Here is a 21,718-nt window from a genome sequence, read left to right on the forward strand (position 1 = left end):
TGCAGATGGGAAAATGAATTGGTGATGTGATTCGTGTGATCATAACGCTTGTGATTTTGAAGTGGACACGTGTTGTGCGCCTATGAAGTGATCTGTGAGTCTTTTATGTGCCTCTGAGTTCTGACTCTTCTATGTGCTTCAGTCTGGCAGTTATCGGTAGATTCTACTGTGACCTTAGTTGGTGATTCTGAGAGTCCTAACTCCTAGACGATCGTGTCAAGTGTCTTGCATGGTAGCGATGTTTCGGTAAGATACCGGAGTACAACCGGCATAGTCGGTCTCGGTACACGTTTAGCCCTTTTGGGTCCCGTCTTTTTGAGTGCTTGTGGTTGACGTGTGGTGTCATCACAGTATGTAATTGCCCTTCAACTGTTCCGAATTTGCGAAGGTGCGTAATATGGATCAATAAATCATACAGATAAGCAGAAAAGGGCCTCTTCACCACCTTTGGTAACCCTCGGAGTTGTTCCGTAAGCAGTAAGCTGAGTCCTGACCTCGGCACCCGTTACCCATCTGCTGACCCACGGAGCTCAGTACCGCGGTAGACACTGACCCGACCTTACCATCCCTATCCCTTAACCCACAGAGCTCACTTCCGCCGTAGACAGTGACCTTAAGTTAGGCCATCCCTCTGCTAGTGGACAGTAGACGCCAGACGGTGACCTGACCTTAGGTCATCTCTCCGATAACCCTCAGAGCTCAGCTCGGCGGTGGACAGTGACCTGACCCAGTGCTGGAAATGAGGCCGCTTTCTGGTCCCGGCGTTTTATTCTCCGGGTGGGTTAGCCCCGTCTAACGCTTAGCCTTTCGGGACCCTCTCAGAGCCGCGGTTGTTTTCGCCGCTCGGCCCTTTCGAGATGCAAAGTTGATAGTCACACGAAGTTTATTTGGGGCCTCTGAATGTACGACTTCGAAATTAATCGATTCCACAAAACCTTTTTCTTGCATCTATATGCATACATTTAACAGTAAATCCAGACTAGGCTGCTTTGGCTGGCCCGAAATAAGCTTCGTGTGACTATTAACTATGCATCTCGACTGGGGTGAGCGGCGAAAACAACCGCGACCCTGAGTGGGTCCCGAAAGGCTAAACGCTAGACGGGATTAACCCGTCCGGAGAATAAAACGCCGGGACCAGAAAGCGGCCTCATTTCCAGCACTGGACCTGACCTGACCTCACGTGACTCCCGACCCCTCCGGTGACCCAGAGCTCAGCTCCGCGGTGGAAAGTGACCTGGTGCTGGTGGTGGTCGGAAATAAGGCCGACCTCGGCTCGGAGCGCGCCGTGCCGGAGGCCGTGGCCCGCACCCTGGCGGCCGCGCGCGGCGCCCACTACTACGAGACGTCGGCGCGCAACAATCTCGGTAAGAAACTCACTGGGGAACGTGAGCATTCATCCCTGTAAGAAACTCACACTAGGGAAAGTGAACACCGATCTCTGTAAGAAGCTCGAACTTACCACTTACCTTAGTTAGAAACTTATATTATTGGAGAGAATAGATGAGCACCAATCTTGGTAAGAAGCTCACAGCTCTGGAAGATACTCAAACGGGGGGAGGGGGTAAGTATTAATCTGGGTGAGAAACTCTTGCGTCTGCGACTGGGAGAGAGATGATGAATATCCGTGGGGAATTAATAAAAACTACGACTACCCCACAGCCAGTAGGGTTCGCAGTCCGTTCTTTACCAATACATCGCAGTGATCGACCAATCGAAAATACAGTCTTTCTGGAATAACCATTGATCGCACCGTTCCTCTGGTATTAGCCGTTGATCGTTCCGCCCCTCTGTAATCAATCATTGATCGTTCAGTCCCTCTTGGGTCAACCATTGCACGCACCGTCTCTCCAGGATCAACCAACCACTGATATTATCTCCCTTCCCACAGGTGTTGATAACGTGTTCTACCACACGGCCCTGCAGCTCGGCCAGAGGATGATCTGCTCGTGCGCTACCCCCGGCGACTCGAGGGTCCCGGGACAGGGCGGCAGTACCAGCTACGGCACACTGAGTCTGGGAGGGGAGAGTTACCGCACTGTGAGCAGTGAGCTACTGAGGCTACAGCACGGCTCCTGCTGCTACTGAGGGTACAACAAGGCTACACTAAGCTGCTAGCTGCTACTGAGACTGCAACAGGGCTACAGCTGCTCCTGAGGTTACAGCACGGCTCCTGCTGCTACTGAGACTGCAAACAGCTGCTACTGAGGCTGCAGCACGGCTCCTGCTGCTACTGAGACTGCAACACGGCTCCTGCTGCTACTGAGGGTACATGAGACACCCTGCTACTTATGAGACTGCGGCACGGTTTCTGATGTTACTGAGGCTACAGCTGCAGAGATCCTGCTATTACTGAGGCTCCAACAGGGCTCATGCTACTACTGAGACAGCATGTCACCTGCTGCTGAGTACTAACTAAGGCTAAAGCACGACTCCTGCTGCTTCTAAGTACCTTACTGCGGATACAGTACGGTCTACAGCGTGGTTCCTGCCATCCTGCCTACAGCAGGACTCCTCGTACCACGGAGTATTTAGCAGGGCTCCTGCTGCCACTGCAGTTTTTTCAGTGGTATTATTCTTCATGCTTTTATTTGTTGTTACCTTGCTTTAAAACTAGCGAATGCTGTTATAGTGTGACGCTGGTCTCGAAGTTTGAACATTTCTACAAGGATGGTGTGTGTGCTCCGTATGGCGCTGCAATCAGTGTTTGTTTTGTAGACTTGAAATTGACTAGCTGAACAGCGTTGAAACTTCCCACTAAAGTCACATTCTTGTGAGTTGTGACGTATTTCGTCTAAGTTAGTTAAAAGTAAAACACCCAACTTGCCATCACTCTACACATATATTTTCCCGTCTCACACTCAAAGCCCCATCATACCACCCTCGAATTTTACACCCCGCACGCCTGAATAGGAAAATCTGACACCTGTCCGGGCCGCTAGTTCGGGTCCCCATGCCACGTACATATAAACCAGCGGCGCTCTAAGTTCTATCTATGCGACAGAGTCTGAACTGTGCAACAATTAGCGTGACCGCGATATCATCCTTTCGGAATATCACAACAAGCCGTGGCGGAAATAGAGAGCATCCGTTACGAGACGCCGTAGTGAGAGCCGTTATGTGGTGTTGAATCTCAACGTAAGAGAAATGGTTTGGTGCTGCGATGATACAATGTTAGTTCCCGATTAGTGTGTTATTTTGTGTGGGTTACAGCGGACACCATTTTGTTCTATACGTTCACACACGAATCGCTCTATTTTTTATAAGTTCTATTGTAAAAATTATAGGCGATGGCTAATGCCGTGACAATAACGTGTTAATATCATTTCAAACAATTATAATGTCCCCTAAACAAAACATGCGTATAATTCGGCGGGGCAGTGCAGTGGAGTGGACCGCCAACAGCGATAAACTGTAAGGTACCAACCCGCCACAAACCCCCATTGGAGGTTAATGCATAGCTAGCACACTGCACCCCCTAACTCACTGGAGCGATGCACAAAAGGAAAACATGGCCGTAGCACAAGAAACAACTCATTCCCGATGATTTGCTATGCCAGTCACACATGATATGACTAATCCGTGGCAAAACAACTGACCCAAATCGCACCTCTTACTATCCAGTATCGCTGCCCGTTACGGATCGATTCGAATCTCGCACATTCGCTAGCAGCGCAAAGAGCTTCGGATCGCCGAAGACTGAAACTGAACGGAGGAGTTCGTATCACATCATCGTTCTAGTCCAGTTCACTGGAGGGACCTCATCGTCTTCTTGTCCAGCCGAAGTCCTTACAAATTGCCAGTTAGACTGTCTCTTGCATGGGCTGAAACTTGGCATGCACAGAAGTCCCTATTTTCATGGGCTCTCCTGGGCTGAAGTTTGCCGAGTCGCTCTCCCGTACTATGATGTAGTTCCGAGCTTCGAACTTCTTGTAAAGACCTATGCGGCCCCGATCGGACCCGATGCCTGCAGCTGTAGGTCCTTGAAGCTCGACTGCATCTCGCACGGAAAGTCAACTGTGCCTCGATTCCCGCGTGCTGCCTTCACTGCGCGGCGCACGTTAGGATACGAGCGGGCACACCCGTTCAAACGTATCTGCTGGCTATACGATTTACTGCACTCCCTAGGAGCACAAACGTACACCTCGCTGGTCCCTACCTCAGACCCCGCAGGGGGCGCAATACCTTACGCTTCGTGAGGCTCGTTACACTTCGTGACGGTTCGTTAGAGTTCGTGACGGATACACCGCCGTTCGACACCCGTTGTTCCTCACTCGTGAGCAAATCTCCGCGACCTCACTGTCTTGCCGCGCCTTCTAGGATCCTCCGCCATGCCCCTGGTCCACGTCTCGCAGTCTCTCCAGGTCGCAACCACTAGCCTGTAGCTGTATCACTTTTTAGACCACTCCCTAGCTTTTTCTAGATCACTCATATAACCATTCTCGTTTCGCAGCGCGTCGCTCGCACTCCGCGCGTACTCACGCAACCCACGAGGTCCGGCTCATCCCACGGGGGCGCGCTCAGGCGTCCAAATCCCTAACGTAGAGCAGCTCAGATTTCCCCAGACCGGCCTCTGCCAGTGTAGGTGGGTCGAGCTCGGCGCCGGGCCGGCAGGGTAGGACCCGGCGAGGGTAGTTCTGGGTGATCTCGAACCGTTCGGGGGAGTCCGGGTGGCAGAACACCACGTAGTAGAGCACCTGGAGACGGAGAGATGGAAGTGAGCGGCGGTAAGGAGAGGGAGGGTAGAAAGGCAATGCTATTGCCCTGCCGTTCTAACCTCGTTTAATTACATGCAATGCTGTTGTGTTGAGTTAATTATTTGATTGAGGTTGGTAAAGACCCCTTTCTCGAATACTAGTTGGGGATATTTGTTACTAGCCAAATTCCCACTGCAAAACACAAGCCATTCGTGGCTACGAACGAGCTATGGTAACATGATGGCGAAGTGCCACGTCAATTTCTTTGTTACCTAAAACACATCGAATGAACGTAATAAAAAACTCGACTTTCATTTACATACAGCTACGATACGACGCAAGTCATAATGTTCCACACAACGAAAGATCTCCACGCTAAACCTCCACCCCCTCCCCCGCCAAAGACCACGAAAAACCTCCTTCCCACACCAGTCCACACTCCACTCCACTTCACTTCACTTCACTCCACTCCACTCCACTCCACTCCACTCCACTCCACTCCATTCCACACTCACCTTGAGCGAGTGTGACGTGCTGAATCGCCGCTCGATGCGCGAGCCGTCGGGCAGTTTGATGGATATGCGCACACAGTCGGGCTGGTCCAAGGCGGGCTCGTCGGGAATCTCAGAGGCCAGCTCGATCTTCTGACGCGCTATCTCCTGGCGGGGGTGGAAGGAGGAGGACTGAGGGTGATTGTCGAGTTGATTACGGTGGATAGTGGATAATGACCGAGTTTCAGGTCTTGGTACATCCGGTGATCAACAAAACAAGTAGAGCACAGTCAACTACAGCTCATAGTTAGGCAATCTAAAGAGCATTTTCACACGTTCGCTGTCATTTTACTTGGACTCTTGGTTATACTTGTTATACTCTTGATGGACCCAAAACATAAACCCATATCTTGATTTAGGTACTTTAAAAGCGAGTTCCTTTATCGTTGCATTGCTTACATACACAAATTCTCATCACATATTTAAACATCGAAGCTCCCTACTACAACCCCGCGTCTCCCAATAAAAACCTGCACAGTCCCTCTCCGATCCTGACTGCGTCTGCGTACCTCCTTTTTGAGCTGCCTCTGCCGCTCGTGTTCCTGTCGCTCCCGCTCCTCCTGCTCCTGTCTCTCGCGCTCCTGCTGCCGCCTCCTCTCCTTCTCCTGGTCTGCCCGCAGAGACTCCTGGTAGGCGGCATCCTGCTGCTGCCTGAAATCGGGACAGGAGACGGGGTATGGTGAGGGACGGAAACACATGAATGGAGAGACATTTGACGGTTCACAGCAGACGGTGGTAGGACGAAACGTTCGCACGCACATTGCCAATGGGCGTATATTACTCAGCTTACTTGGATCAGGCCCATCTAATCTCCTCGATTCAGGTTACTGGTTCAGCGTCTTCTCGTCCTTTCTAAGATCATTGCGGTTTCCACCCTCGTCCCCACCCGAGCAGCAGTCCTGCCCGGTTCAAGTTCCTCTGGTTTCTTACCTGAGTTCCTGGTTGAGGTTCCGCTCGTTCCGTTCCAGTCGCGCCGCCACCAGTGATGCTTCGTTATCACTGACTATCCGTTGTAACCTAGACCAGAAGGAAACAGGTCAGTGTCGGCTATAGCGTCCGTAAAAAATCGACGACCGAATATGTGCTAGAGTCTACGAAATTAATAATTTTCATACCAGAAATGCAAAAAGTACCCACTGACAAGCGTAACAACGTGTGATAATTTTTCAGTCAAAGAAAGACATTGGATTATTAAAAGCCCAAAGCTAACAATAACGGTGTTTGAGCTACCGTAAGTAATCACAAGTCGCACCGTATAAATCATACGAGCCGTACCGGGCTACGCATACGTACCGTTGGAGGAAGTCGTTGGGTTGGCAGGGGCCCTCCAGCCGGCCGACCACCGTCATCCTGTGAAATACAGACGCATTGTAATGATGTAGCGATATGGCTCCGTAGCTGATTCGCAATAATATCAACGAATCATTACCATCATAATCGTCGCTACGAATTTACCAAATGACGTATAAGCGTTTCGTCACAACATATTTGCATAAAAACTGCCGATCGATACCGGATGGACCTTCATAAAAAATGCAAGTTCGGCTGTGATTGAAAAATCGCGAACTGACGCATCATAGTTTATATCGCATTGTTGAATTGTTACGCATTTCATCAATGCTCTTACATGGCTCCCCACCCCAACTGCACATTTGTCCATCCCTTTCACTCCAGCTCCTCCCCACGCCCTCACCTGTTCTCTTTGAGCACTATGACCGCCACGAACGGATACCCGTTCTCTCTGAGCGCCTGGGACACCCGGTACCCCTCTGGCCGGTCCACGGAGCATGCCCAGAACAGCAGCGTCCGCTCGGCCCACTCGGCCAGCGGCGGGTGGCGCAGAGCGCCGGCGCAAAACTCGGCCGTGTCCTGTCCACGACGGGAGGGGTAAATAAGGGAGGGAGGTCTGAAGGTTGGAGGTGTGAAATTCGTGGTATAGTTCGACCAACTGTTCGAAAGCAAAAAGGACGAAAACTTATCGACTGTTTAAGTATGAAATTACGTCTACAATAAAATCGAGAAACTAATCTATGATAGTTTGGTATGGAGTACCCTTTTTTAATCACATATTGAAGGATTCGTCATCCAAGTCCGCAACCTATCCCAAAACTTGAGGCTCTGGTACGAAAGTACAACTATCCACTATCCACAAACCTCAACTACCCACGCCACAATATCCACCACCTATTCACATCCCCGTTCACTATCCATTAACTACCCCTCCCCCACCCGCCGGCTGACCTGATGGTCGGAGCAGTGCAGGTACACGATGAGCGGCTTGAGCTGCTGTTTGGCCGCCGACAGAGCCTGGCTGTAGGAGCCGCGCAGAAACGCCGGGTGCTCGGGCCCGTACGTGGCCTCAAACTCGGCTATAAACTCACTGACGTCCTGCACAGGGTCTGTCGGAGGCGGGGGAGGATAGGGCGATAAATGACGGGATAAAAACGAAACCATGATACCAAATGAACACTTAGGAAAACATCCCACAAAGATATTGCATCACGATCACAGACCAAAAAAGGAACTGTTCAGAATCTGACAATACCAGCAGCTTAGCATAACCCATAACCTCAAAAGAGTCTACTTTCCGTCAAGCTATGGAAAAGCAGCACAAAAAAAAACGACAACGATCACGCCACTCCTACCTAGTCTCTCCCCGTTCCCGCTCTGTCCATACCGTGAGCAGTCCCTCTTTCCCTCCTCCCTCCCTCTTTCCCTCCCCTCCTTTACCATTTATCCCTTCTCTCCCCCTCCCATCCTTTCCTTCCAAGAGCCGTCTCTCACCCCCTCCCCTCCTTTACCGTGCGGCCCTCCGCCTCGTATGATGCTGAGGCAGATGTTGATGATGCCGCCCAGTGTGGACACCAGATAGCGCAGCGGCAGGGTGGCCAGGCTGAAGAGCCATGAGAGCAGGCCGCCGGGCTGGGCGGGCACCACTGCGCCGCCGGGCCGTGGCGCGGCCTGCCGGGAGCGGGGGGGGGGGGTCAGTGAGGGGTGGAGGGGACATACTCGGAGTGTGAGATGAGGGGGAGTGACTGAGGTCCACAGAGCATCCAACAAAGGGGGAGGTCAGTGTGTAAGTTGTTGCATCCAGTATGGTGCCGATGTGTTACGAGAATGCTTTCTTTTAGACTTTAAAGTGACCATCCCACCTTGACATTAGTTTTGAGTTGAGATAGTCAAATTGGTGGCCATGGCCTGCAAATACCGGTTTGGGCACTCACAACATCGAAAAATGCTTTAATTCGGAGATATAGAATTTCAAACTTGCAGTTTTCGGATTCTAAGGGGCTAATGCATTGAGATGCCCCCTTGGCCCTTAGAATTTGTGACGTCAGCGGTGATCTAACGATTTTAAAACCTTATACTAACATCTTTGTAAAGCAGTGGTGGCATATGCCATTTGCGCGCAACATCTGCCGCGAACGCCGCACTTCCAAAATGAAGTCGCTAGGAACAGGGGAGATCCAAAAAAGTAAACAAAAGTAAAAGTATAATATCTTGAAAACCGGTGAATATTTTTCGGTGAAATTTGGTAGATATTCGTTATTGCTCTTTCTGAATCGAGCGACATCACTTTCATGTCAATTCATTAACTTTTTTGAAGGTGGGAGGGTCCCTTTAACAAATTTCCATACGTTTCATTCACCAAATACTAACCTGTTATTTCAGATGTCCATTTTTTGTAAACCTCAACACTGAACATATTATTACCATACAAATACAAAACCCCAGTCCCTAATCATGTATAATAACCCTAGTCCCTAATCACTATAATCAGAAGTGCCACTCAGCAGTCAGCACTTTTCTAGCCTATCAAGTCTCACTTACTCATCTTCAATTCCCATGCTAACATCCTGCTCACCCCATGGCCCCACCCACACCACTCATCCCCTCGCTCCCTCCCCTCCCTCAGCTGAACCCGGACGCTCACCGCCGCTGGTGGCGCAGGCCGGTCCACCTCTGCAGGTGGCATGTTCAGAGCACTCCTCGCAGCAGAGTCCAGATCCCAGGCGTGCTCCTCCAGCGTCCTTCGGCACCAACCCAGGCTCTCTGCCCCCGTCAGGTCCTGGGTGACACCGGAAGGAGAATGAAGATCACATCAAATCCTGGGTGACATCGGAATGAGAATGAGGTTCACATCAAATTAAGCAAGCACCTATCACATTAGGCAGGTCATAAATCATTTATCATCCACATATGCTGGTAGGCCCTAGCACTATCTCCGGCATACCTGAAACTGCAGCAGCATTTCATGCTGTGCATCTGATAGACCATCAAAGAGGTTTGGGTCCTGGTGTTCGGCTTGATTGTTGCCCTCCATTGCTGCTGGACACTACCTAGGTAAATGTGAAAAGCTGTTAGCAGTCCACCAGCGGGGTACCTAGTTATAATAAGCATCTAGGTAACCACCTGGTGGCTGGTACCATGCCAGGCCCACCCCATTCTGCAAAGCATGACAATTTTGATGAGATCTCGTCAGTGCAGGCTTGTTTTGCTGGTGCTGATTTGGCTTGGTGCAGTGCAGCTTTAGTGTAGTGCAGTGCGGATTTGGCTTGGTGATGGACATGACGGACCAGATGAGATATATGAGGAAAATTGAAAAACATTGCTGGAGCTTGGACATGTTGGACACAGGCTACGTGGAGGATGCTCGGAAACTCGAACGTGTCCAGAGGCAATGGACTAAGCGCGTGGAGTCACTATCAGACTTAACTTATGCAGAGAGACTGAACAGGCTAGGGCTCTACTCTGTACAGGGAAGGCTGACTAGGGCTGATCTCATCCAGTACTGGAAGATTGTGAATGGTCACAGCTGTATAAGTCCAGACTCCATGTTCACTCTAACCGACTGCAGCGTCACCAGAGGTCACAGTCGTAAGATTTATGTGACCCGTTCGTGCACTGATGTACGTAAGCGCTTTTTCTCCATACGATGTGTTAACCTCTGGAACAGCCTCCCTGAATCTGTTGTTACTGCTCCGAACACCAGTCCTTCAAGAGGGGTCTGGAGCAGCATATCCCAGACAAACTCGTAGAATATTTGTAAAATCGCTCGTTATATTGGTATTCTCTGTATGTATTTATTGCCAACATGAAATGTATCTATTGCCTGTCACACTGCAGACACACATTTCCAGTTCTCATTCTTATGACCTACGTTGCCAAACTGGAACTACTGTATAGCATATGTTTTGAACTGGCGTGTCTTGTGAGACAGGGTTCCTATCCTTCCTTACCAGCCCTTTTTCCTAAGACTACCAAGTGAAGGGAACTCAACCAGGTAAGTAAACCAGGTAAATGTATTTCACTTGTCAGTGTGCTCTCGGGTCTAAATGAGTGTGTAGTAATCATTTTTGAGTTTGGTGCTTTTTTGTACTCTCAGCCCGCTTCGAGTTTGGTGCAGATTTTCCGGCTCTGTTTGAAGGGTTGATGCGGATTTTGAATGTGGGCCGGTGCGCCTTATTGACATGCAAGCCAACTTTGCAGTTTAGCGCAAACCTTTATCCCACCCTGAGAACTGCAAGAATTAGCAAAATAAAAACATAACAGGAAAGAACACACTTTTTCATTACCGTAAACCGGGGTGAGTTGATATGGATTTTGAGGTTTTTCTAATTTTCTTCAAAAGCCACATTCATTTACGGAATTCTTTTTGTGCCAGTTTCATGGCACATGCCTTGGGCAGGCAATCAGCAAAACTGAATAAAAAATGTATATATTAAGCCCCTTTTTTAAAACGCCAAAGTTCATATCAACTCACCCCCTGGGGGGTGGTGAGTTGATATGGTTTTGGATTTTTCAAAATTTCTCGGCTAAAGAAGCTCAGAGGTGAGTTGATAAATGCCAGTGTTTAAAGAAAAGGATGAGAGAACACATCCCGAAAGAAACCATCAGAAAAATGGTAGTAGTTTGGCAGCAGACCTCACATTCATGAAAACGCAATCATGTCCAAAACAGCGCTATTAAAATGGCTTGATTTTAGCAGCATCATTTTTTCGCTTTATGATACTTAGTTTTACTAAGAACATTCTGAACTTGACTAGTCACTTGTCCTCAAGCCAACGGTATCAAAACTGGCAATATATTTTGGAATTACAAGTGTATTTTCTTGTAATTAAAACACATTGTCAGTTGCGGGTCGCGGTTGATATGCGTCTGACAGAGATCATGGAAATAAAATGAAAGCACACATATTCTGCAGGTACTTCTGAGCTGAACTCGGGATAAGTCATTCTGGAGTCTGGATGTTCCTCGTCATCACTGAGAGAAATATTTATTCCCTTTGGGGGAGTTATCGAGAGTTACCAAGAGTTACCAAAAATGATCCTTTCGATTGCCCCAGGGAGCTGCTCCCCCTTCTCTCCCTCACAACGCTCACTGAAACTCTTCATCACTCACGTCCATTACTCTTCATAACTCTCCCGACCAATCATTACTCCCCTCCACTACTCCCCTAGAACTCCTTGTTACTCCCCATTACTCCCCACGTAACTGCCTAGTAAACCCCCCATTACACCTCCACGCAACTCCCCAGTAAAAACCCAATTACTCCGCCACGGACCACTCCATTAGCCCCTCCTCCGCAACCCTCCTATAGACCCTCGTTCGCACCTCGGCCAAAAACTCATACAAAACAGACTTTGTAGAAATCACATACAAATGTATTGACATTTTCAACCTCAATCTGACGAATTACTCCTTCGACAAAAAAAAAACAAAAAAAACATGAAGCATGTACCAAACAAACTGGCAAAATTAAGCGACAAGAAGCACAAACGCGCTTGTGTCATTCTTGTCAACGCCTTCATGACCACTTGTGTCAGCCTGTGTCATCTCGACATCACTCGCACAGAGTGCTGTCATCTTCAGCGTCATCATCTCCAGTGTCACCTGCACCTGTTACGCTCTTTCCTGCTACAACTTTCAGCCGAGTTCGCCGCTGCCGGACGGGAGTTTGAGCCTGTAGACCACCACGAGAATCGCGGAGGAACTCCAGGAACGCCGAGTCCACCTGGCCTTCCACGTCGTTGTCATCAGAGCCGCCAGGCAGCTGACTGAGGACCTCGTTCCTGCACATCGGTACGATTCCACACTTCCTGAACCCGTTTCGGATGTTGTCACCCATGTTGTCTGCCACCGTGTTGAGGAGCCTCTTGAGCAGGCCAGGGAAGGACGTCTTGCTGATGGTGGTGACATTGTTCGTCTGCTTGTGGTCCCCCACAATCTTCCTCCAGTGCCGTTTCATTGGACGGAACACGCTGACATCCAGAGGCTGAGTCAAGTGCGTGCTGTTGGGTGGTAGGAGTATGAACTTGATGCTGTGCTTTTCACACATGTCTATCACTGCTGTTGTGACGTGAGATGCCAGGTTATCACCAATGATGGCTTTTGGCTCTGAAGCAGGCTGCTTCTTGAAGTATGGCAGGGCCACCGTGGTGAACCAGTCCTGGAATATCACCGAGTCAAACCAGCCACTCTTGGAACGATTGTATCTCGTGTTTGGAGGCCCACCAACAGTCCATGTATCGTAGACGTGCTCAGCCTTATATACGACGTAGGGCGGGAGGAGCTGTCCGTCAGCTGAGCAGGACATCATCACTGAGGTCGCCGACTTGCTTTGGTCCATGACACGCTCTGGACGCTTCATACCCCGTCGTACAAGACCCAGCTTTCGTCCGGGGTCGTCGCTAAAGTTCGTCTCGTCGTAGTTGACGATGTTTTTTGCAGATACACCGTCCAACGACTCCTCCAGGTTGTCGAAGTACTCGTTGACGGTGTCCCGAGATACGGAGGCTCGGCTCTTCTTTATGTTTTCACACATCCTGAGTGACAGCCTGGCGCTGTTACGCCTCAAGAACAGTTTTGCCCACTCCTCGCCTGGACAGTTGTTCTTGAAACGCTTGCACGTCCTTCCACTGCGATCAAGGTAAGTCTTAACCACCAGCCTGATATCAAACAGGTCCAATGGGAAGCCCCAGGAAGCCCCAGTCTGGACACAACATACTCCTCTTCTGCAGGTGACAGGCATGGCTGCCCTCCTGATGACTTCTGCTGTTGTCCTTTCACTGCCCTGTAGATTTTCATCTTGTCAATTCCATATGTTTCTGCCGCCTTCTCATATGGCATGCCCTTTTCTACCGCCTGAACAGCAGCCTTCACTCTTTGTGGGTCGTACTTTGCCCGTTTAATTGGCCCTTCTTTGGGCTTGTAATATCTGGGCATCTTGAGGGCCGTGTCAGAGTAGGAGTGTCACCGCGCGCGCCTCCCTCCTTCTACACGCAGGGAGCCCGTGCAACGTGTCGCCCCTATTATACGGAACTGACCCGCGGCCGACCGCCGGCCGCCGACCCACGACCAGACGGTCACGTGACCGGTGACCGGCGGCCGGCCCAATCAAATCGCACGCTGTAGGCCGCCCAGACACGGCTCCCGGCGCCGCCAGGCCAGCGACCGAGCGTTTGGCCTGACAATGAGTTCGTCAGGTTGAGGGATTGAATGGAAAGCAAAGATCACCTGGAAAAGGATTGCACAAATAGGAAAGTGTGGTGGAAAAAGCGTGATGGGAACGAATGAAACAACAGGAATGGGGCAGGTTTGGGAATAGATAGGTGTTTTCAACATTAAACGAAGCAAATCTTATTCGGACTGTATTCTATCGGGTCAAATAAGCGACATAATACAAAATTTGGCATGAAAAGCCAAAATTAAAGCACCATTCAATTGCTTCATACCTATTGTTTGCTCTATTTCATTGTGTCACCCTCTCTCTCAGTTGGCAACTGCCAAGCAGAAAAATAACCGGTTTCACGAGATCAGAAATCTCAGGCTGTTAGCCATACAGAAACGACAGTTCTGCCATTTTCGAAACGACAGATAGTTAAGCATTACAATTTTCTAATCTGTAATTTGAGGTCAAATGAACATCTTAGTGCTCCTTTGTAGCTTGTAGGCAGCCGTCTTGAGACTTGGCAGGGAGTTTTCCCCTTTGCATGTTAGGTATGCCCACAGAAAAAAAAACTTTTGGGGTTGATGGGGTGATGTGGGGAGAGAAAAGTAACAGAGAATTGGTTGTATTGATTTTGTCTTACCTGCAGACCCATAATTCATGTTGATTTGCATGCATTCCAGCTTGGTATCAGCCCTTATCATTCATATCAACTCACCACTTGATGGCATATCAACTCACCACCTGCCACTTTTTTTAAAAGTATAAAAAAATGTTGTTATAGGCGAGACCGAAAACTACCTGGGATCAACAGTAAATTGATGGTAGTTTCTTTCCCAGTACATGTTGTTCCATGAATATCGACCGTCTTTGCTGTAGGGTGGGGACTTTTCCTTAGTTTCAAAATCATAGAAATAAAAGGACTTTGAAAAAAGTGCTGTGTTAAGTAGGCACTGCACCAAATTCATGCCTTTCTCAGCAGTATGCATCACTAATTGATTACTTCACTTCACAGAGAAATAAAACTCAAAATTGGTATACAAATGGATGAGCAGCACACATTTTAACATTTTTCTAGCATTTTATATCAACTCACCACCCCATATCAACTCACCCCGGTTTACGGTACCACAATAGCCTTATGAAGGGAACTGATAAGAAAACCAGAAAATTACACACATCTCGGACGCCGGTGAAAACAGGGCGCCGGAGGGCATATTAGTCACGTGACATTTGGAACTTCTCCCGCTCCAAGGGCCTTCTATATGCCAAACGTCACGTGTAAATTTCACGAACCTTGATCAAATCGCCCCAGGCGCCCTGTTTTCACCGTCGTCCCACATCTCGCCCACAACAAATGACAATTTTTCTCAGATCCAATTTTTACCTACATTAAGTAAAAGTAGCAAATTAAAAAAATAATTTTTAAACAATTTCACCCTAATAAATTTCAATCAATCAAGTCAACAATATGATTGCAATAATGATAAAAGCTAAAGGTCCATAAACAAACCGTCGGGTGTCCCAAGGCCGTATATAGGGGTGTCCTAACAAATGAATGCAAGGCAGTTCAAGATATACAGCACGAGAGAATTTTGGGGCTTCGGTAAAAACTGGATTGCGTCAGCTGGCTGGCCAGCTGGCGACGTACGATAGGTATTTAATATAGATATAAGCGAGGTATTAGGTTGGACATAAATATTTTGAATGGCTTTAAATGAAAAATTGATAGGTAGATATTTATTCTTTTATATCTAGCCTAAATATGTAAGAAGCATTGCTAGCGCCACCATACGGCGCCAGCTGGCAAATAATCCAGTTAATACTAGAGCCCGAATTTTGCTCATAAGCCTCATGCTTTGTCTTCAAGGTAAAAGTACAACAAATTATTACGTCATAGAAAAAATCTGTTAAACTGCCCAAACCGTGCCAATTTCCTTTTTCACGATTTATTTTAAATTTAAAATGGTATGTTTGATCCAGCACTTTTGCCATAGAAAAACAACTGACATGTTTTTTAGTAGTTAGCAAGTATTTTAAACTTAGAACATTTCCCTATTAGCACGACTGAAGTCTGACGTCATCAAACGGATAAGCTAGGAACATTATTGTAAACGCATGCCCTTGCATCCGAGAAATCTCATAATCCAATGCCGATCCTCGAGGGCCGAGGGGTACCTTACCTCGTCTTGACCTCGTCGTGCAATTTTTTTGGGGTGTTGTGATGTTGGGAGGATGGGAAGGGATTGCAGTTCCACGATTTTAAGCTTTTTTTGAAGAAGAGTGTGATTTTATAAAGCGATCATCTTCGATCATGACGAAGATGACAATTCAAAACAGATTTCAGGTTTCTAAGGTTCAGTCTCGGACGTAACTCAAACCCGAGTAACTTTACCGTGTCGCTTTTCTTGACATCGGAAAAGAAAATGAAGAGACTGCTGCGAAGCTCATTCAGCAACTCTCTGTCACAGTGGCAGACTGCAGAGGATGGAAGTCAGTCATCTGTTAACGGTGAGAATTGCTCACCGCATATATACCGTGGCTCACCGTTTGGTCGGCGTGATACCATAACCACTACTCCAACGAACGATAAGCTGGCTACTCGTATCGAAACCGGGATAGTGCATAGCATTACTGAGCCGCCCCATAAAAGCCGGCGCTCGGGCGAAGCACCCGGTTTTCTTCCGAGCGACGAGCGGGGCGACATCTCCAGGACCAGCCAGATCGCGTCACCGGCGGTCACGATGGCGTTCGCTCCGGACACTCCCGGTCTCGCTTCAGAGGTGCTCCGTATAGAGCACGAGATGTGCTCGCAACTGGAGCACCGGTCCTTCATCTCCGGGAAGGTCACGCACGTGTACAACCCGCTGGAGTACGCCGCGGAGCCGCACGCCGACTACGTGCGCCGGTGCCTCCGCCAAGGCTGGCCCGTGCCGTTCTTGCTGGTTGGTATGAACCCCGGACCGTGGGGGATGTCCCAGACGGGCGTGCCGTTTGGAGAGATCGCCGCCGTCCGAGACTGGATGGAAGTCAGCGGGGAGGTGGTGCCTCCTGAGAACCAGAACCCTCACCGGCCCATCGCCGGCTTCAGCTGCACTAGGAGCGAGGTACGAGACCGGGCAGGGTAGGTATTCCGGCTCGGGAGGGGTCGGGGTGGAAATAATGGCATTGGTGTTATAGTGGGCATGCCTAATTTAATTATTTTCCGTCGTATTAATCGCATAGCATTTCACTCAATGCGTACCGTATTCGTGTTTGTAGCCCGTGGCAAGCTGGAATGTTACACCGCGTGAAAGGTGGTCCATTGCGTCCATATTTACGACGTGTTTGATTGTTGACAGGTGAGCGGCCGCCGTTTCTGGGGTCTCTGGCAGCGCCTGAGTGGTACTCCGGACAGGCTGTTTCGGCACGTGTACGTCCACAACTTCTGTCCGCTGGCCTTCATGGAGAGCTCGGGTAGGAATGTCACTCCTGATAAACTGAGCGGGCCACTGCGGCAGCAGCTGGAGCCCATCTGCCAGCAGGCGCTGGTCGACATTATAATGGTGCTGGGAGCGCGCACGGTTATCGGCGTTGGGAAGTACGCCGAAGACCAGGCCAAGAGAGCGCTAGCTGCCGCCGATCTGGGGGATCAGGTGCAGGTGCACTATCTCATGCACCCCAGCCCCTGTAACCCACAGGTAAGCCTGTCATAAAAAAGATATTGATAAAGATATCGTTTAACCCTCGCCGGCCGAGGGGGGGCGGGTGCCGCCCCCCCCCCCCCATAGGGTTTTTTCGCGATAGCTCCGAACACGCTGGCGATAGAGAGCTGAAACTTGGCATACTTGACCTTTGATCCAAGCCGGATCTTTTGACACCAACCGCATTTTTGGGTCAGGTCAGGTCACTGACCTATGACGTCATAAGTGAACCTCTGCACGGTCTTCAGATGTCGCAACTTCGCAACGCCCTCACTGCCAGAGGAGATGTCACAGGGAAATGAAACTTGCAGGATCTAGTATCCATTATGAGAGTCACAACTTGTATATCTCGGATTTTTCCTAAAGGTCATATGAGGTCAGGTCATTTTCGTGACCTCACCATTATAAGTCAATGGGGAAAAATGAAAACTGCTATTCTGGCGCCGGGAACGATCTCCAACTATCTCAAGCACACAGAATCGTGATTCGATGCACTCTTTGCAAGGTTAGATGCGTCACTTTTGCAATGTTGACCTTGCGTGACGTCATGTATGACGTCATCAAGGTCATATTAGTTTTTCGTCAATAACTCTTGATCACATTGAGCTAGCGAGTCGGGAAAGCCACCAATGGACTCAGGAAGGCCTGCCGAATCGAATGATATGCGACATGACCTCTTTCGACCAACTTCGTGACCTGGGGGTGCTGACCTGACCTTGACCTGAGGTCAACACCCCAAGTTGACCTGACCCGGACAAAAAGTATATCATTCGACGCGCCTGAGCGAGGCAAACACGATGCTGCCAAAATCGGCGCTCTGCGGCCGTTTTTTTGCGAAGTTATTCACCAAAAACTGAACTGTACCTTGGGGCACTTGGCCTGACCTCAGAGGTCACCGGTTGACCTAGGACCTTAAAATCGGGTACCAATCTCTGCGTCTTGTAACGGCGCACACGCTCGTTTTTTCCGCGACGCGCTAGCTCCACCAAGGGCGAAACGGCGAGGGGGGGTCGTACCCGCCCCCCCCCCCTCGGCCGGCGCATATGTAGAAAACCAATAGGTCCGGCGAGGGAACCCGCGCCCCGTAGGGGGGGGGGGCCGAAACGCCACCCCCCCCCCTCCCTGTCCTTTTCGGTCGATATCTCCTAAACGGCTGGAGATATCGCCACCAAACTTTCAGGACCCCTCCGGGCATCAATTTTACACATTGTGACCAAAAATTTTTCCAGAGGCTATGATAGGTTGGCCACAAATGACGTCAGAATGACGTCATGTTTTGTCATTTTCGACCGAAAAAAGACCTTCGCGAGAAGACCTGTCAGGCCTACAGCTTTGAAGATACAGAAAAATGATCAAGACATAAAAGGTGTAGAATTGACAGGGCTACAAAACTGCTATCTCGGATTTTTGAAATTTTTGAGTTTTGACCCCCAAAAATCAAAAAAGCATTTTTTGGATATATTAGCCAAAATCAAAAAAGTTTTTTGAGTTACGAAAAAACCGGAATATATGTGATAGTACCTACCGTCTTCTATCTACATACCAAATTTCAGATCGATATCTCGTTTTTTGGCCAAGTTATAGCGAAAAAACTGTTCAAAAATGATGACGTCAAATTTTCAAACTCAATTTTTGGCAATTCTAGACCTCGTAGAGCAAAACAAAGACCACCATTAGACTCCCCGTGACGAGCTGCATCGAATCGATATCCATTTTATGCAAAAATATCAACTTTAAAATTTGACCTAATTTGACCTGACCTTGACCTGACCTTCACCAAAACGTGACCTAGGCTGGCCCCAAAGGCTGCCTAACCCACATAATCGCATTTGTCATGTAAAATGGACCATAAAACATGTATCACACGACACTTTCATATTGTGACCCCCGGTGACCTGACCTCGCTGTGACCTGACCTGGTATCAGTGACCTCAGATAGCAAAGTATGTGTTTGACGAACAATGTACCATCGATGGTTTTAAATAAATTACCAATTTACTCGATTTCACAACACATTTCTTGAAATGCCTGTGAACGGTGAAAATCTGACCTTTGACCTGACCTGTGACGTCATCGGTTTGACCTAGGTCAATGAAATTTGGTCACAAGGTAGTTCCCGGGTGGGGCTATCGAACGCCGTTTGCGTTTTGAAAATCGGCCGGTAACTTTTCGAGATCTTGGCACCCCCCCCCCCCCTACGGGTGGTAGGGTCCGCCGGTAGCCCTACGGGGCGCGGGTTAACTGTCTTTTGCAGATGTGATTAGATTGGATGTTACAGCGTGCAGTTCTCAGGCGCTGTCAGTTCCCCTACAGATGGTTTGGGCACTTATTGTTTTTTAATGTTACAAGCGTTTTAGTTGGAGATTTTCCGACATCGACCGCGCTACTGGTTCTTTTTTTGTAATTTAATGTGGAGCTTAGCCATTTGCTCATTAGTCAAACAGAAACCATTGTCCGATAGTGTCACATCTAGACTAGCTAAGCCGTCGCAACTCGCAAACATGTGCTGATCAGTCTGTTCTAACTCTCTGGCTCTGCTCGGCAGGCGAACAAGGACTGGGACGGGCAAGCTGTCGCTCAACTGACTCAGGCTGGCGTGCTGCCTTTGCCCCCATTGTGAACTGGAAGAGCCTGGCGAACTACAATGTTTCCGATAATCGGAAATGCTGGTTAGTGGTATGCTAGTAGCGCATGCCTTGTGCTCAACCCCTTGCATATTTTATTATCACATATCCATGTTGTGTATGATTGAAATATACATACCTAATAATGATGATTATTGCAATTACTTTTGTGATATGTTTTAGAAAGACTTATGGTGCCGATTTTCTTCGCTGCGATGCTTTTGACGGTAATATTCCGTTTTCTGCTGTAAACATGATACATTCCTTGAGAGTAAGTTTTTTTGAACCGTTTTGCTACCGGAAGAGCTATGCGAACATTTTTTTCCTACGGCCGAGTCTAATTCTAGTAAAAGTCTTTAGTAAATGTCATTAATATTGAGTAGCGTAGCTCCACGCCGGGGTAGGTTACCAAACCGCGTGTGCCGCCAAACTGTAGTCATTCGCATGAACCACGAAGCAACGTAACCTATTGATATAAATGTAGCTGCCTAAAGAATTTTAGATTTTTGAGTGAGAGTGGACCTGGTGGCAGACGGGTAAAGGCTGGGAGACGCTCGCCTACCACTGCCATGTAGAGAATACCGATCAGGGGAAGTACCGAAAGGCTAACAAAACAACCCCGAGTTTCTTCTGCATAAATGGTGCATCGGCCTGGAAACGTTTTTTTTTTTAAGCGAATTTCGACTGAACGACGATTTTCATGTTAACCCGCGCCGTGCTGAGGGGGGGGGGGGGGCGTTTTCATGCCCCATTTCCCAGGTTTTTCGCGAATATCTAAAAAAAACAGCGGCGCGCAGTTTATGCATCTTTTCCGCACATGTGAAAATTTCAGACCCGGGTCATTCAAGGTTAGGTCACCAGGTCACTTTAAGTGACCTCACCTCATAAAAAGTTAAATGTCTGCCATAGCTACACCGTACGAGCGACCGATCGCTTTGAAAGATTGGTAAGAGCAATAGTATGTACAAAATCTCTCGGAATTTAGATATCGGTGACCTATGGCCAGGTCAATTTTGCGACCTCCCCATTACCTATAAGTCAATGGAAGAAAATTGAAATGCACCTCCTTTGGACGGACGTCGTTCTAAACACTCAAAAACATAGTTTTACATGTAAACATGACACACTAAATCGGAAACTCGCACCCATGACCCCTGTTTGTGCCCCTGAGGTCATCTTAGGTCATGGCAGGTCCACAACAGTTTTTTGACGATAACTTTTGATAGACATGCTAGAGCGATGGAAACACCTCAGATGTGTTCAGCTTGACGATACGGATCGACTGTTATGCAACCGGACCTCTTTCGGTCAGGTTATTGCCTTGACCTGAGGTCAAAATTTGAAACTGATCTTCGAAGGTCAAATTATAGTTCATTCGACGCGTCTCGACGAGTGGAATACGTTAAATCCAAAACTAATGTCGAGACTCTCTTGAGTCAAAAGTTATAACAGAAAAAAACGTTGTTTGCCAAAACCGCTATTTTTCAGAAAGGCCTTTGAAAGAGCTATCGAATGCGATTTTCCGCGGCGCTGTAGAGCTAGTGGTTTCCGAGTTATGCGTCAGGTGTTAACCCTCCAGAGGTGAATAAAACCCAAAAGCTGTCACCTACGCGATGTCTAGCTGTCACGAATTTTTTACAAGTCATCTTGAAACAGAAGGTACCTTTTTTACGTTTTCTCATCACCTTTGAAGGCCAAATTTCGGCCTCTGAGCATT

At 48.6% G+C, this 21,718-nt stretch overlaps 3 protein-coding genes across 8 annotated transcripts; 2 read left to right on the forward strand and 1 right to left on the reverse strand.

The window, feature by feature from the left end:
* Positions 1–238: 238 nt before the first annotated feature.
* LOC122374519 (ras-related protein RABE1d-like) lies at positions 239–3,159 on the forward strand. Its single transcript, XM_043353317.1, has 4 exons — positions 239–246; positions 587–600; positions 1,209–1,364; positions 1,889–3,159. The coding sequence occupies exons 1-4, from the start codon at positions 239–241 to the stop codon at positions 2,083–2,085; spliced, it is 375 nt and encodes a 124-aa protein (XP_043209252.1). The 3' UTR covers positions 2,086–3,159.
* Positions 2,821–15,941, reverse strand: LOC122374077 (FAS-associated factor 2-like). Of its 6 annotated transcripts, none has more exons than XM_043352607.1 (11): positions 15,889–15,941; positions 9,480–9,585; positions 9,180–9,314; positions 8,047–8,206; positions 7,487–7,644; positions 6,939–7,114; positions 6,539–6,595; positions 6,176–6,262; positions 5,755–5,896; positions 5,210–5,353; positions 2,821–4,694 (listed from the first exon to the last, which is right to left on the reverse strand). In XM_043352607.1, the coding sequence occupies exons 2-11, from the start codon at positions 9,567–9,569 to the stop codon at positions 4,518–4,520; spliced, it is 1,326 nt and encodes a 441-aa protein (XP_043208542.1). In that variant the 5' UTR covers positions 9,570–9,585; positions 15,889–15,941; the 3' UTR covers positions 2,821–4,517. The 6 variants fall into 6 exon arrangements, with proteins under 6 accessions (XP_043208542.1, XP_043208552.1, XP_043208566.1 ...); XM_043352617.1 differs by lacking the exon at positions 15,889–15,941 and adding an exon at positions 15,208–15,292; XM_043352631.1 differs by lacking the exon at positions 15,889–15,941 and adding an exon at positions 15,082–15,292.
* Positions 15,942–16,073: 132 nt separating this feature from the next.
* On the forward strand, positions 16,074–20,153 carry LOC122374104 (single-strand selective monofunctional uracil DNA glycosylase-like). The gene is made up of 3 exons (XM_043352658.1): positions 16,074–16,801; positions 17,036–17,374; positions 19,923–20,153. Exons 1-3 carry the CDS (start codon positions 16,121–16,123, stop codon positions 19,995–19,997), a joined length of 1,095 nt encoding a protein of 364 aa, XP_043208593.1. The 5' UTR covers positions 16,074–16,120; the 3' UTR covers positions 19,998–20,153.
* The last annotated feature ends 1,565 nt before the right edge of the window (positions 20,154–21,718 follow it).

This window comes from Amphibalanus amphitrite, unplaced genomic scaffold (assembly GCF_019059575.1).
Source record: "Amphibalanus amphitrite isolate SeventyFive unplaced genomic scaffold, NRLGWU_Aamphi_draft 000039F_arrow, whole genome shotgun sequence".
Lineage (NCBI taxonomy): Eukaryota > Metazoa > Arthropoda > Thecostraca > Balanomorpha > Balanidae > Amphibalanus > Amphibalanus amphitrite.